The 16,173-nt window shown below is 39.0% G+C and overlaps 1 protein-coding gene across 4 annotated transcripts in view; it reads right to left on the bottom strand.

Annotated features, from left to right (window-relative positions):
- Positions 1-16,173, bottom strand: part of KIAA1671 (KIAA1671 ortholog) — a 156,025-nt gene that overhangs the window by 69,630 nt on the left and 70,222 nt on the right. The window contains exon 1 of one of the 4 annotated variants that reach the window (XM_050924026.1): positions 1,390-2,856. The exons of the other annotated variants lie outside the window; for them this stretch is intronic. Coding sequence (XP_050779983.1) covers positions 1,390-1,674 — 285 coding nt within the window. The 5' untranslated portion in view covers positions 1,675-2,856. Of the gene's footprint in view, positions 1-1,389; positions 2,857-16,173 lie in introns of those variants that run through there. 4 annotated transcript variants of the gene reach the window in all.

The raw sequence follows: 16,173 nt of genomic DNA, 5'->3' as shown, positions 1-16,173 counted from the left end.
AAACAATGGTCTGCCATTGCTTTCACGGGGGGGGGGAGAAGGGGGGGGCTGACAACATGTACCCAGAACTACCCGCGACACCATTTTTGCCCCATCAGGCATTGGGATCTCAACCCAGAATTCCAATGGACAGCGGAGACTGCAGGAACTGTGGGATAGCTACCCACAGTGCAACACTCCAGAAGTCGACACTAGTTTCGGTACTGTGGACGCAGTCCGCCAACTTAATGCACTTAGAGCATTTTGTGTGGGGGGACACACAACCAACTGTATAAAAACAATTTCTAAAAAAAATGACTTCTATAAATTTGACCTAATTTGGTAGTGCAGACATACCCAGAATTAGCAGGGTTTACTACCTTTCCTTTTACTTCACTAGGAAAACAGCAGTTGGAACTACCTGAAACTCTGTGGCTTTACAATGCAGAGATACAAATTATGAACTACAGAGGTTTAACTTTTGCCCAAACATTTTATGGTGATTTATCAGCTAAGCCTGGCAGAAATCTGCTAGGCAGGAGCAAGAGCAGGATCCCCAATCCCATACCACTTCAGACTGTCCCCAAATTGAGCTTTTATTGACCTGGGGAATTCTTACCCCTCATATGCATAAAAAGCTCTTCCCTATGCAGTATGCATTTCTCTTATCACCTTGTCATGCTGGCTATTTAACAAGAAAGTGGGCATTTTCTGAAGATAAGTCCCAAAAAGAAAAAGACATTTAATCAAAAAATGGTTCCACATGGCCCAAAGTCAAACTGTATGGAGAGCAAGACAAATCATTCTCACATGCTCTCATTAAATTATGCCCCGCAGATTCCAGTGTGGATCCCACATTCTGTATTTCATAATACTAAAATGTTAATTATCACGTAAGAATAGACAAGCTTTTAGTCCCTTATTGGACAATAGTATTGGCTTACTATTAGCTGCAAGGTGACAGCACCTTGATTCTTTTTACCAGTCTACATTATTTCACCTAAAACATTGTTATTAAAAATGAAAAGAACAAATGTACACATTAAGTAAGAAGTTACACTGGGCAAATGTGTTCCCCATCTGCATACGAAATACAAAGCAGCTTCAGACTAACTTCTGCCAACTACAGACTAGACCTTTGTCCTATCTTAGTTTTAAGAGAACACCAAAGTTAGTTTTTGTCAGAAACTTGCGTAAATTAACTTTGACCAATAAGAGTTAATGGAAATTTCTATTTGCACTACAGAAAAAGCCCAAAGCATTACAAGTGTTTTGGAACATATTTTTAAACTGAAAAGCTGACATGACACAGATCAGTGTTCCCGGCCAAGATGCTGCAGTGAAAAAACTTCCTTCATTTTTATCGTAAGTTATCTACCTTCGGAGAACTAAAAAGGGGGCATTGCTTACAAGATCTGGTGACTCTGAACTGGCTTGCCTCTTCCTCAGGGAGGAGAACCTCTGCTGACTCCGCACTGAAAACCTTCTAAATGATTCTCTGCTCCGGGATGCAAAATGCCTGAAGGAGGAGGTTCGCTTGAAGGGAGTTCTGCTTCCACCCTCCCCGCTAGTCCGTTCATGAGCAACTGAAGTTGTGACTAAATTTAGTGCCTCCTGTAAGGATCTACGCACTGTCCCCATCCACTGGGTCATGTGAGTTTGTGCCACTGTTAGTTTGTCTCCAAGGTAATCCATTGTTCCAGGGGGGAAAAAAAAGGAGGCGATCAATATTCAATGTCAATTTATTCTTTTTAATTCTCTATACTCCTTACAGAGCTGTTTGTTTTGCAAAAAAAAAGCTATAAAAATTTTTTCAACAGAGTCTAGTGTAAATAAATAGCACTAGACGTCAGTATTTTTAAATAACAGAAGGTATGTGTGGTGGAGGTTGGTATTTCCCAAATAAAAAGAAATAAAATGGAATTTCTTCTTACTTACAAATCAGATTTCCAATTACCAAAGAACCTCACCAAAATAAAAATTAAATGTATCAAGCATGTAAACAAAAGAAAATTAAGGTTTAACTTCTGAAAATAGTTACTTGAAAACAGTTTGTCTATTTACAAGCATAGAATTGTTCTCTTACTTTCTCATTGCAGAACAGGAAAAAACACAGCTCCTTTTAAAGCCAAGATATAGGTATATTTTTAATATTAGAATTCTAGAAGGAATCTTATTCTTCTGGCCTGGCAGGTTTTCAGGTAACAGTATGTTTCACCGATTTGTGATGCTTTCATACAATCCATTCACTGGACAAAGTGATACAGTCTTCTGACCAATAAATCCCGGTCTTTTACTATGAAGCAGGTATCAGTGATCACAGAATCCCCTTCTCACAGGTCACACATAATCCTCAGAACGATGTTAGGAGATTTTCATTTCTGGAGGCACATAAATCCCAAGATAGTTAGGCAAAATGAAGCTGAAGGGGAACTGTATTAAGTCTGCTGCCTTCAAGACTGGACTTGCTGGTTGCTCAGAGCCTGCCAAGAGATCTTCTGGATGACATCAGCTCTCCACTTAGAAGGGGCTTCAGAACAGAGGAATGTAGCAGGGAACGATAAACTGCTGTACAAGTAGTCAGCAGAGAGACTTTCTCCACTCCATCACAAGTCGCTACACACTTTCGCTCCTCTCTCTATACTGCTAGGAAATACACTCTTGAAGATGTCGTTGGCTAGCACAGCTGCCTGCAAGCCCATCTGAATCTTACAAATCAAGAGCCTGCCATGCTCTGAATTCTCCCTGAATAAGGCTCAATTGGCTATAAGCAGATGAAAAACTGTTGCCTTTGGTATCCTATTCTATTCACTTGGTTCCTTCCCTTTCTCTCCTCCTCCTCCTCCTCTAGAGAAAAAAACAATGAGCTAGGTGAAACAGCCGCAGAGGTCTGCCTAAGGAAGGATCTGGGCTGGGCTTTATTATAGTACAGGCAGGATTGCCATGGCAACCAAGGGAACAGCATCTGCCTGCTGCCTGGGCAGGCAGGAGAGTTGAACAGATCTACTGGAATGATTCATAGTTTGCATATGTCACGTGTACTTACAGATTTTAACCCTTCCCTAGAACTGCGATAGGAACAGTTCAGTGAATGGATATTTTAGTAAACCGCCAGAGACACTACCGTACATTAAAATGCAGCAGCCTAGCAGCAGAAAACTATAAACAGAGATCACATTATAAATGCAAGAACTATAAATCTTAAGAATTCTGGAGTATTTGCCACACACTATTTTTGTTCACAAATTTTAAAAACTACTTTTTGCTTAAATGACCATTCTTATAATATGAAACATTCATAACAGATAATGATTAACCCACAGTATCAAAGAAAAGCTTCAAAGATCTATTCGATTTATAGTTTTCTACATGAATTAGATGAGAAATCATGTTTTGAGTTTAGTTCAGTTAAGTGTTACACAAATTTCTGTTCTTAGACACGGCTATTCTTAGATGGCTAGCAGTCGGTACTAGTTCTTGGTAAGTTTCTCCACTTGACGTCCCCATATATACTTTTGAAGATTCTCAAAACTCCTGACATCAAAGGAGGTACACTAGTTCTGATAGGATTTAAGGGTCATCAATTCCAAGATGTTAGAAAATGCAGTTCAAGGAAACTCTAGATTCTACTTTCAAACAAAACAAGAACTACCAAAACAAAAATCTAGTGACCTTTAGGACAGCAGAGCCTTTGGATGTTTGAGGAAGGGTGTCATGTGCGTACTAATTTTCATTGTATTTCCAGAAAAAAATTGGAAGACCAGTAAGAGTACAGGGGACAAGTTTTGCTGACCATGTCAAATGTATGTGAAATATCCCAAATTTGTCCATGTAATGGTTTATTTGTGTCAGATTTTCACAATCAACAATAACAGCATGTAACTTTGGGAAGTTAAATGTTTATTGCTCAGGATGGAAATTCCGGAATAATCAGTTCAAAAGAACTGTAGAAATAACTATGTATAAGGAATACTAAGGTTCTATTAAACTAACAAACTACATGTCCAAGGGCTTCAAAGTTAAGACCATAACTGTAATTCACCATGTAAAGGAAAGATGCAAGTATTAAGACAAGGAATGTGTATTAATTTTAAAGTTTCCTTGTTTTTTGTTTCTACCACAAACTAGCATTTTATTTAATCAATCTCTCTCTCTCTCTCTCTCTGGTGCAGTCCTTCCAGGAAGATTATGACATGCATATTTAACTGACAAACAAGCAGCTTCTGTATATTTTCCTGACATGGCTTCCAGCAGGCTGTTTCACAATGATAAAAAAATATTATTTCGACCTTTCTTTGAGGAATGTGTAACAAACAAACAAAAACACAACACAATTCCACAAAAGGAATCAATGTGACTTTTTGGGGGAAATAGGATTTCTCCTTCTTCAAAATACGTATTATTGGGACTGCATTTCAACATGTCACTTGGATCCAGCCATGTCAACCTGTTTCTAGTCTTAAACCTGTACAGTCACAGGGATTTTCACAATATATTATCGCTCAACAACAACTAAACTAAGACCTTGTTTACACTACAAAGTTTTGTCGGCAAAAATTGCCTTTTGCCGACAAAACAGGGGAGGTATACACACTACAAAGCTACTTTTGGTGACAAAACTCTGTTGTTTTGCCGACAAAACAAAACCACCTCAACAAGAGGCATTAAGCTTTTTGCCCCAAAGCGTCAGTGAAGACTCTGCTGTTTGTTTTGTCGACATAACTGGCTTCCCCCAGTATCCTACCATGCCTGCCATGACCACTCTGCTGGCATGCACCCCTCCCCTTTTAAAGTTCCTGGAAGTATCTGACAGCTGAGCGTGCTGCTCAGTTGGGGGGAATAAAGAGAAAATCAGCGGGGAAGGCTCCTGTTGTGCCCTGCACAGGAGCACAGCGGCAGGCAGACTGCTGCTGCAGGGAGGCAGAGAGGGGGAGGGACGGGACTGCTGCAATGCTTTGACATTCCTCAGCATGGAGAGCTCCCAGAGCAGCTCTGGATGCTGCTCCCCGCAGATGAGAAGGCTGTGGGAGAACTCAGAGGGAATCACAGAACCAGTCACAGGACCATAAGCAGGCAGGCAGAGCGGGCTGCTTCAGGAGAGACCAATGTGCCAGGCAGAGCCAGGGGCTGATGTAGGGGTGGGAAGGTGTCTCTCTCACCCTACCTCAGGATAGATCAGTCAGTCTGCTGTCTCCCCCACCCCAGACACACCACTCTCCTCCCCCCTGTTCCCCCTTCAATTGAAAAACAGCTGACAATCTACTCGGATGCCCCTGGAAGGATGGGAGGAGAAACCTGCATCATATGACGCTATACCTGCCCCATGAGGCATTGCAAACCCTTCCCAAAGCACTCTGTGGCCAGTTGCACAGTGGGATAGTATTTTTTATTTAAATCGGATTTTTTTTTATAAAATGCTTTTTGAGGAAAAAACCTATCTGAAGATCGTTTTAATGAAGATATATTATAGCTCAAAGATATCTCATCATGGAATAGGGATTATAAATTCTAATTCTATAGTATGAGACAGTATATTCATGTAATGTTTAAGAAAAGTTTTGTAAATGAGTTCCAATAGTTCATGGATTAGGGACCCAATCTTATGGGGTTCCAGGGGCTTTTGTATAGATTATTTAGGCTAATATTTCTATCTACACAATGGCACTCAGTGCTCAGTCTGGAAGATACCATCAGAGATGCTTAGTTTTGCAGTTCTCAAACTGTGGATTTGTGTCTCCAGAGGTAACATGCTTGTTAACAGCAAAAATGTTTTAAAATAAATAAATAGAGGTGAGAAATAACAGACCTCAACTCTTTTGTCCCTCTGCAAATTTGCGTACACAGAGTCAATCCCTTACCTCTCTCTAAAAGTGAAAAGTTTCAAAAAGTTCAGTGAACAGAAGATTGTTGGGGGCGGAATAGATCTGGACAAGGAGAAGAAGTCTGGAGATAAATGTGAGAAGCGAGGGGCATATGCTTTTTTGTTAAAATATTATATGTTTGCCGTTGAAGGAAAAAAAACAGAATACTTAACATTGTTGTTTTAGTCCTATAAAACAATTTAAATGTCTGTCTGGTGATGTTCTCCTCCTAATACAGCATGGGAAGAAAATGCTCCAAATATTAATGTTTAACCTGTTGAATTGGAGATAGTTCACCTCCCAATGACTTCATAAATATCCGCTTCAATTACCTATAGTAAATGAAATAACCAATCATTTATTCTCTGATATAGCTGTAAAACTCATATGAAAAGTTTTCAAAATAAATCACTGTTTAAAAATGTATAGTGTGTACCTTCTAAAAATGAAACCAGATCTATCTCTGAGTTGTGAAGAATATGTATTAAGACTATAACAACCAACAAGAATGCACTTTTATGCAGAAGACCATGATTAAATCGAGTCTTCTTAAGTAGTGATTTAAATCATGATTTAAATCAAATCTACCCTATCTACTTCAATTTAGTTATGCATGACTATGTGACAATCAGTACTACAAAAATCATTCTTTTACCTGCCTTTCCAAGTTAACCAGGAAGAATGACTTAATAATACAGCCTTATTTGGGGCTGAATTTTTATTTCATTTCTATATTCTGAACTAGTATCACTCTGTGAAAGAGCTTCATTAACTAACAAGAAAGATATTCGAAAATCTTAACATAATCTTAGTCATTTTAAGAACAACTGCTTTTACGCATATTTTGTTCAAGCTTCAGAACACATTAAGAATTAAAGATCATTTTAAATTTCAGAAAAGGAAAAGTGGGTGTTGCCATGTGGATTTCCATTGTCTTTGCATACAATAAGGTAATACAATAGTATACATCTTGCCAGGAATCAGTTAAGATTTTAGATTATGATTTTAATATTAGATAAAGGACCTAATATCAAACTTTAGATCATAAGCACGAAAGGCAAATAAAGACAGCATCAGGACTAAGTGATTGGTGCCTTTTGCAAATAAAGTGTTTCTGTCTACCAGGAAAAGCTGATTCTTCATTCCTTTTAGTGCAGTATATGCTTTCCTTGGTCTCTTCCCTTTCAGCCTTCCTGTTAAATTTTTTTTTCAGCCATGTATTTTAGAAACAAAACTTCACTACTCTAGTCATTTAGCCACCCTAAGAGAGCCTAGAATTGCATGGTTGTGTGGATGCCAAGGCTATTCCTACAATGGTTTGCATGAAAGAGTAATAAAGTTATGGTTACTGTGTGACTAATCTCCTTACATTCCTCCTGAAGGCAATAGTTTATATTTGTAAGTGTACAGGTTTCACAAGAGTAGTGAAAAGTTCTATGTCTGAGGGTCATTGCTCAGTATAAACTGAGAATTATTACTTAACTCTAATACTGATATAATTAGTAACTTACATTGTTATTGCACTTAACGTATTTTACATCTCGGACTTCCCAAAGCCAGTCATAAACACTGATTACTTTTAGGATGCAACCAAAATGAAATTGTGTTAGCAAAAGTAAACCCCTCACATCATGGAGACCGTCCCTTAACACAGCAAATATTGGGGGGGTTGTTTGTGTTTTTTAAAGTACGTTCTCATCATAGAGGTCTAATACTATTTCTGCATTTTGAAAGACAATTCAACCTATAGAGAAAGAACGTTCTTATATTTACATAGCTTTTTCTTTAAAACAAATGACATGCGTACGTACACTTTGTCTAACCAAAAGTTTGGGATTTTCTTTTTAAACTGCACACACAAGTGTTAGGGACTAACGTGTATTACTGCCATTTTGAAAGTAAGAAGTAAAACAGTTTTTAATTATGGCAGTAAAAATTTAGTACTATCAACACTATGTAAATTGTACACAATGCAGGAACCTTACACTATTACTATACATTCAGTTTAGTCTAAATGCTAAAGTACAAATGTGTGGTGAATATTGGACAAATTTCTCTCCTCAGAACTCTTATGTGGTGCAGGAAAGTGGAGCCCCCATCAGGGAGCTGGTTACACCTTCAACTCCCCAATTCTGAAGTTCTGCTAGAATTTTTGAACTAACTTAAAACTGCAGTTGGGCACCTCCATGTTGTATTACTGACACAGGGTACTTAGTGATCAATACTCCAATGGAGGACAGGCATAGCGCTGCTGAATTACACAAAGCCCCTGACAAGCCATCTTTGCCAGTGTAGGGAAGGAGGCAGGTGCACAGACTGAGATCCAGCTCAGTAGTTTCCAGCAGAGAGACTCCCTTTGCCAGAGGAACTCTGCTGACCATTTGTGGCCAGGCTGTTGCCCCTTTCTGCTGCCTGTGTGAGCGAATCTGGTCCATTCTGTTTTATATTAACGCTTTAAAAATTAAGCTATTATGCATATTTTACTTCATTTGTCCTTAGAAATCAGTGCCATTACCGAGTTGAGTCTATCTGCAACACTGAATTTAGAATCCTTTAACTGTGTCATATTGTGACACCCTGTATCCCATATTCACCACTTTTATATGGTTTTGATATGCTTTGTACAAAGAGTGCTTTGTGAGATATCATTTGAAAACTCATAATCTGCTGATTATTACTATCCTGTTGAAATGTAACATCACTGCATGTAAAATTATGAGATTTTGCTATATGGTTATTATTGAAACATGTCTTAGTTCTGGGTAATGCCCACAAACCATTTTCTCACAGACAAAGACACACTGGCATGCCAAGAAGATGCTAAAGAGCCATCACCTTGCTTAACAGGCCAACCACCAATGGGGTAGAAAGTATAAATAAATAATTTACATTTCAACCCAGAAACACTTCAAACCTCACGTACACGGGAGGCTGTTAGTCTGCACCACGGGATAGGGTAACCCTCACAAAAAGGAGGAGAGTATAAAAATAAGAGACACACCTCCACATCACCGCTCCTCCTCTATTTCTACTCATAGCAGCGATATCACTTGAAAAACAAAAGCAGCATTATTGAACTAGGGGAGTTTTCCAGCCAGAACAGGCTGCACTAGGCTTTTGGTGAGAAAAACTACTTTCCTGCTTTTAAATCTATTAGCCTTAGTAAAGTTAAGGAATTAGCTTGAGTATTTTTCCTTTTATTTCTTTTTAACCAATTCTGAATTTTATGTCTTATCATTTGTAATCACTTAAAATTTATCTTTCTCCTGTTAATAAACTTGTTTTATTGTTTTATCTAAAGCCGTGTGTTTTGGTTGAAGTTCTTACGAATCTCTACTTAGGTCAAAAAGCCTGGTGCACAACCACTATCCATTGTTACAATGACATGACTATGAGCTTACACTGTCCAGGAGGACACTGAACAGTGTAGATTGCACATTTCTGGGGCAGCAACACTTGGACTGGGGATATGCTGGTGTCAACCTATATGTAATTCATGGATGGCAAAGCTCAGTGGTTTGAGGCATTGGCTTGCTAAACCCAGGGTTGTGAGTTCAATCCTTGAGGGGGCCATTTAGGGACCTGAGGCAAAAATCTGTCTGGGGATTAGTCCTGCTTTGAGCAGTGGGATGCACTAGATGACCTCCTGAGATCCCTTCCAACCCTGATTTCTATGATTCTGTGTATTCCGCTGAGAGTGAGTTTACATGGAGGAATTTCTGTTCACCAGCAAAGCAGTGTTCAAGGCATCAAACCTAAAGAGTTAAGGGGACACAGCAGTCCACATTGCACCCTGGGGAATTTCACACATATGAACACATTACTAGACATAATAGTGTACTACTCCCACATATGCAAGAACTAATTATTACCAGAATGTAATTAATGGAAGCAAAACTAGGTAAATGCCTTAATCAAACAACTAGGTGTTGACAGGAAGTAGTCCCAGAACAAGCAACTGAAGCTTCTATAACTGTCTATAAAAAGTCCTTTAAAGCAGTGGTTCTCAACCAGAGGTCTGGGGCCCCCTGAGGTGGCGAAAGCAGGTTCTAGGGGCTCCACCAACCATGGCCAGTGTTAGATACACTGGGGCCCATGGCAGAAAGCCAAAGCCCCACTGCATGGATCTGAAGTCTGGGGTCCTGAGCCCTCCCACCCAGAGGCTGAGGCCAAAGCCTGAACAATTTAGCTTCACAGGGGCACTTGCGGAATGGGGCCCCAGGCAACTGCCTTGCTTGCTGGCCCTAGCTTCTATATGCAGAAAATTACTATTAAATAAGCTTTAAAATGATCAAGATACACCAAACTCAAATAACAGGGTTAAATTAAAATTATTGCAGTGAATCACCTCACTCAAATAATTAAAATGTGTTGTTAACTATCCATTTGTAATATACTTTAATTTCCCAGGACATTCTCAGGACATCCTCACTGGTGGGGAAGAAACATCCACGTTAGTGCTTGTACCTTACTAGCTAACTGCAAGTACTGTACAAGCTCATAAAAGCTCAACATATTTCCTCTGAGTATCAGGTGTTTCCACTGCTTTCATTATGGTAGAAACAATTTTACAAGATTCTCTCTAGAAACAAAAATCAGAGAACCTCTTTTGTTCTGGTTTATATAAAAATGTATTATCTTCATCAATGTTTTATGCACAGAACACAATGGGGTCATATTTATCTATTTCAGGACACCTCCATAACTCATGCTATCATCATTACATATGAGAATGTGTACGAGCGTATTAACCTTAGTTAAAAATAGTTGGTGTTCAAAAGAATCTATTCCTATCTATAAGCAAACACATACAGTGAGAATGAAATGGCAGTCTTTTAATAGAGTGGTGTTTTCAAACTGTGGAAATAGTCTGTAGAACTAAAGTAGAAGCAGTATCTTATTGCTACTTTAAAGATGAGGGAAAAAATGAATTCAATCTCAAGCAGCAGATGGAGCACAAAGTGTACTCCATGCTTGTATTTAAATTTAAAATTAAATGCATGATTTGGAGTTTAATTCATGGTCTCAGTCTCACTCCCAGCAGCATGTTCATCTTTACCAGTAAAAATAAGTAATGAGGACTAATGCAGGCAGATCAGATGCAGGAGTATTTCAGTATCTGGGTAAATATGATGCTGGTTGACCATTCTAGTGACATCTAACTTACACTGCACTATATGGAGTGGAAGCATAACGCCTTCGACACTTGCCACTGCCAGTGTCAGAACTGATCCTGGCAGTATTTACCTTCCTATGTGGATTGCTTTCCCCTCTCATTCTAGTTAGCAAAAAGATGCAACTGATCTTGAAAGAACTCCACAACAACAGCCAACCAAAATGCAACAAAGCTTCAAAGATATAAATGAAGAGGATTTTGAAAGCTGTGATTTACCATACTGGAATTGACATGGGATAACTATTCATGTTTTTAAGTTATGAAAAACATTGAACCAAGCAAATACATCATATGTGCAAGAAGCACACAGGTCAATATTAAAAATAGAATGTAAGAGAAGACGGAAAACACCTTCGCAGTAAAGCTAATAATATATAGAATTAATTATGAGAATGGCATACCATAAAAGTGTGTTGATACTGAAGGGATCTTCTGAACATAGAAGAGAACTGTTAACTTGTTTTTACTGTTTCAGGGCTTACCAAAATACCTTGTGTTAGCAACTCCTTATGTGTGCTTCTCAACTCAATTAAAGCCATTGTTTTGGTTACATGAATGCTTTGTTTACTTTCCCTTTGGTCAATCTACACAAGCTTTCTCTAAAGCTTTTTCTGTGAAGTACAATGCTTGCCACTCTATAAATCTTCTGAAAATGTCAAGTTTCCAGCCTCCAAACATTTCAGTACAGAAGTCTCTTTAGCTAAGTAAGGAGTTGTTCCAACACAACAAGTAGTACTGCACAAGATGATTATCTCATGCTGAAGTCACCCTGGATTGTCAAGGGTCTGCAATTCCAGAAAACATTTCCCATGAACATGCACTGCTAAATAGCACAGTATGATTAATTAGCACAGTAGTGCAAATGACTATATTATTCAGACATTGTTGGATACCCCTTTTTCTTTTATTAACATTCATTCCACCTACAACTCACAAATACAACTGTTGCAAAGAAATAACAATCCCCACTTTTTCTGCCCACTGTGCAAACAAAATTCTAGATATTTGAATTACATTTTTCCAAAAGCTGCTTTCAACTCTCAGTTCTTGCACGCCTTCAAATATGGGCAATTATGTTAATGTTTACACAGAGTTGGAAGGTCAGATTAGAATAGGCTTGCATACAGCACAGCCTGCGATGAAACATACCAAAAATATAAAACCTCAGTGGCTGGCGGAACTCAGATACTCAGCTTCTGTAGCGTGTGTAAGGGTAAAGTCAGAACTAAAACCATTCCCCTGCTGTTTGCCCGGTCATGACCCAGAATTTCACCATCAGCTCTCTAGTTAGGTAAACAGCAATGGCTAAACAATTAATTTATTATTAATTATCTATCTACTGTTTAAGAATTTTCCAAGGTATCAGCCAGTCTCCAAACCTTAATTTTTTGCTGAAATACTGGCAAAGACCACTGCCATCTTGGCTCTGTTTGTTTCTTTGACTACATTACATTCTGGCTCCAGAAACTGTTCAAGACCTAAATCTGCCCTTGTAAGGCTGCAGTGATCTTGCATTCCACACTGATTCTGGTTCTCTTTAATTAGTAATGGTACTTAGTTTAACCAGCTGCTTTTGACACTGCTGACTATTTAAAAACAATTAGAACACTGTGCCAGACTTTGCAGCACAGCTCCTGGTTCACTTTGCATTTGGCACACACTATAGCCAGTTTGTTACATATGCAACAAATCCTTAAGTTAAGATATTTTGAGGTGCCTCTTATTTTTGGCACTCTCATAGACTTTACTTAGACTTCAAGGTCAGAAGGGACCATTATGATCATCTAGTCTGACCTCCTGCTCTTCCATGTCTACAAGATATTTTGAACTCTGCATTTATGAAAGAACTGTTAATACTGTTGACAGTTGTCCCAGGTTAGATTTATTAACAACAACAACATATAACAGCCCATAATGTTAATATTTGCCACTCTAAGTCGTTATATGAATTAAAAATTACTCAGTATTCTGACAAATGAAATAAGACTCCAAATATTTGAGAAACTTTCAAATGGTCTGAAATGTGTGAATAGATCTCCTTTCCCTTTCACAGCCTCATTTTTATTTCTTGTTCCGCATACCTGCCTGACCACTACTGCTCCCCCCACATGCGCACACGCGTCCTTTCACCGCAGTGAAACCTGCAAAACTGGAAGAACTGCCGCAGAAACATAGTTCAAGAGTTCCACTTTTCAGTCCACACCAAAAGGCCTAAATTGCTTTAAAAAAATAATCTGAACAAAACTAGGTGAATGTAATATAATGAGGGGCTGTAGTCCACATGTGATGGTTTTCTTCTGCATCAGAGGTATTATTCAGGTTTTTTTAGAATTATTATGTCTCTTGCTAATTCCAATGCTCTGTTTTTCCCTCAATCTGAGAGGCTACAAAAATCAGGACCACTGAGAAGAAGTCTCAGAAACCTCTAGGTTAGGGGAAGCTGTTCTGGCCAAGCTAAGTAAGTACCCCATGTATCAGAGGGGAGCCGGTTAGTCTGGATCTGTAAAAGCACCAAAGAATCCTGTGGCACCTTGTAGACTAACAGAGGTTTTGGAGCATGAGCTTTCGTGGGTGAATACCCACTTTGTCAGATCACTGCAGCCTTACAATGCGTCTGACGAAGTGGGTATTCACCTACGAAAGCTCATGCTCCAAAACCTCTGTTAGTCTACAAGGCGCCACAGGATTCTTTGCTGCTAAGTACACCATGTTTTTACCAGGCTATAGATGCCAGTAATATAAATGTCTCCAACTGTTGGGTCTAATCCCATGTCATTATTGGAAACTAGGCACTTTGTAGAATTACAGAAGTTCTCTCCATGGCTAACAATGTAAGTCTGATGTGCTTTCATGATTTTTTAAGATGACTCACTGATAGAATAAACAAAGGTTTTACCTCGCCATGTAGCAGTACTTTCTGCAAGTACCTGCTCTGTTAAAAGTTTCAACCCTGAGTTTGCTTGATGTTAAAGTTAGCCCAAGTGCTACACTTAGGCCCAAGCAATTAAAACATACTGGAAATATTGCTTGTGATCCTGCATTTTCAGGCATCTGTACTTGTCTATTTTCTTTTTCCAAACAGAATACTGACTCCTTTGCAGTGTCCCAGGTTATACTGAAAGAAAAGAAGAGCAGTTTCACTTACCCTCCTATCTAGACTAATTATCAGTGTGGTCTTTCTCCCTGTGTTTGTCCTATCTTCAGTTGTTTACACTACCTCGTTCATTCAGACACCAAGAAGGAATCCACAGAGTTCAGCACAGCCAAAAGCTAGGGGATCTTTTCTGTAATGCAACAAACACTAAATATACACAACAAAATAGGACACATATCAAATTATTTTTATCTATCTCCTTGTCTACAATTGCCACATAAAACAAGTGACAAACGCCTGTTCAAGAAAGGCCGAGGAGAAGAACAGTAGTGGTGTTTTCAGGTCAGAATTCGAGTGCAAGGACTTTGTTCAGCACCTCCCTGCAATGGAATCTCTTGTGTAAACTGAAATAGTGGTTATCTCTGGTAATGTTTAAACAGAACGCTTGTTTTCGATTTCTATTTAGTTTCCTATTGACGATTTTAGATTTTTGGGTTTAGTTTTCAATGATGTCCATTTGGGACATTTTAAATCCAGTTTACTGTCCTGAAAATATGTGGGGGGGGAGAGGCTGAATACAGTACACTAATGCACCTACAATTTTTTTTTTTTGCACTCAGTTACAAAACAGAGGCAGCAGTTTCCACTGATGGCTTTGGTTTTCCTCCCCCATGTGTTTTGTTTTTATTGTTATATTCTACAGCAAGCATCTAAGTGATCAGTGGATGAGGAGAGTGTGTGTTGGCAACAAGTTATGAATCAATGTTTAGGAATCTTGCACATTTACACATTCATACAAATAAATAGCTAAAAAGAAAAGGTGGAGAAATATTATATAAAAAAACTAGCTCTTTCTAATTACAGGACTTCTTTTAAATAGTTATTTGGAGGACTACAATAATACTCCCTAGGTATTATCATCCCAAAAAGAATGTAATGGAGTTTAGAGTGATGATAAAGCTTTTCAAAAGGTACAGGAAATGGCTTATATTTAAAAAAATGTACACATTAGCTTACACTCAAATACTTTAAAATGTTTACCCAGATTACCAGAATGCATTTTCCTCTAACACTTGAGGGAAAATGTATCGTAATAGCAATAAAATCCTATATAATGGAATTACCATAGTGTAGGAACACTAATTTGGGATCTGATGGCTCACATGATTTGTAATAACTTACAAGATATTTCTTTTCATAACCATCAATTCAAACCCAAACCAGGACATCAGATTGTTAACTGTTCATCAGAAGCGGTCCAGTTCTTATTAGGCGAGATATTTGTCCACATACAAAATACCACCTCAGACCAGGCACCAGCATCAGGAGATGGGATAAGGACTGGAGCTGTCATTAACCAAACTTTAGGGGCATTACCCGTAGCCATCACTGGGCATTCTGTAGCACACCACAATACAGGGCCTGCCTTAGGGAAAATGGTGCTCTGGCTTTTGGCACCCTTTAAGTACTGCTCCCCAAGCACCGGGCGGCTGCTCAACAGATGGAACAGCAGCAGGTGGAGTGGTGACCACAGTGCCCTTGGTGGTTACCTACCCCGTAAGGCCGGCTCTGTACATGGGAAAGATCATTTGAATACCAAGTATCATTTGCTCCCAGGGTAGGCAGAAATGGAGAATGCCCCCAAATCAACACAATTCCTCAGGTATAGTGAAAGGGGAAGGAGGGTTTTATCCTTTGCACCGTGGCCACTAAATTGTTACTTTTGGGAGAAGAGATAGAGTTCCAAAGAAGTCTCCTTAATGTGGGTTGAGACTGTGTTCCATTTATGTGTAAAAAAAGCAGAGGGAGGTGGGGCGAAAGAGGAAGAGTTCCCTACTAGAGGCAAAGAAAAGCATCAAGCAAACTCCCCACTACAGGGAGCAATGCAAGGCAGACATTGGTGACTTTAAACACAGTGTTCCTGTGGTCACCCCCCCAGATTTGGCTGCCATATCTTGCTGTGATTAGGCATATTTACAGGGTTATCAGCTGGAAATTAGAGGATAAGAGAAGGAACAAGGAGTGGCAAGACAATAGTAATTAAGGAAAGAAAAGAACAGAAA

The sequence above is a fragment of the Gopherus flavomarginatus genome, chromosome 15 (genome assembly GCF_025201925.1).
Source record: "Gopherus flavomarginatus isolate rGopFla2 chromosome 15, rGopFla2.mat.asm, whole genome shotgun sequence".
NCBI lineage: Eukaryota > Metazoa > Chordata > Testudines > Testudinidae > Gopherus > Gopherus flavomarginatus.
Note: the sequence above shows the minus strand (reverse complement) of the source record. Positions and strands in the feature narration are given on the sequence as shown.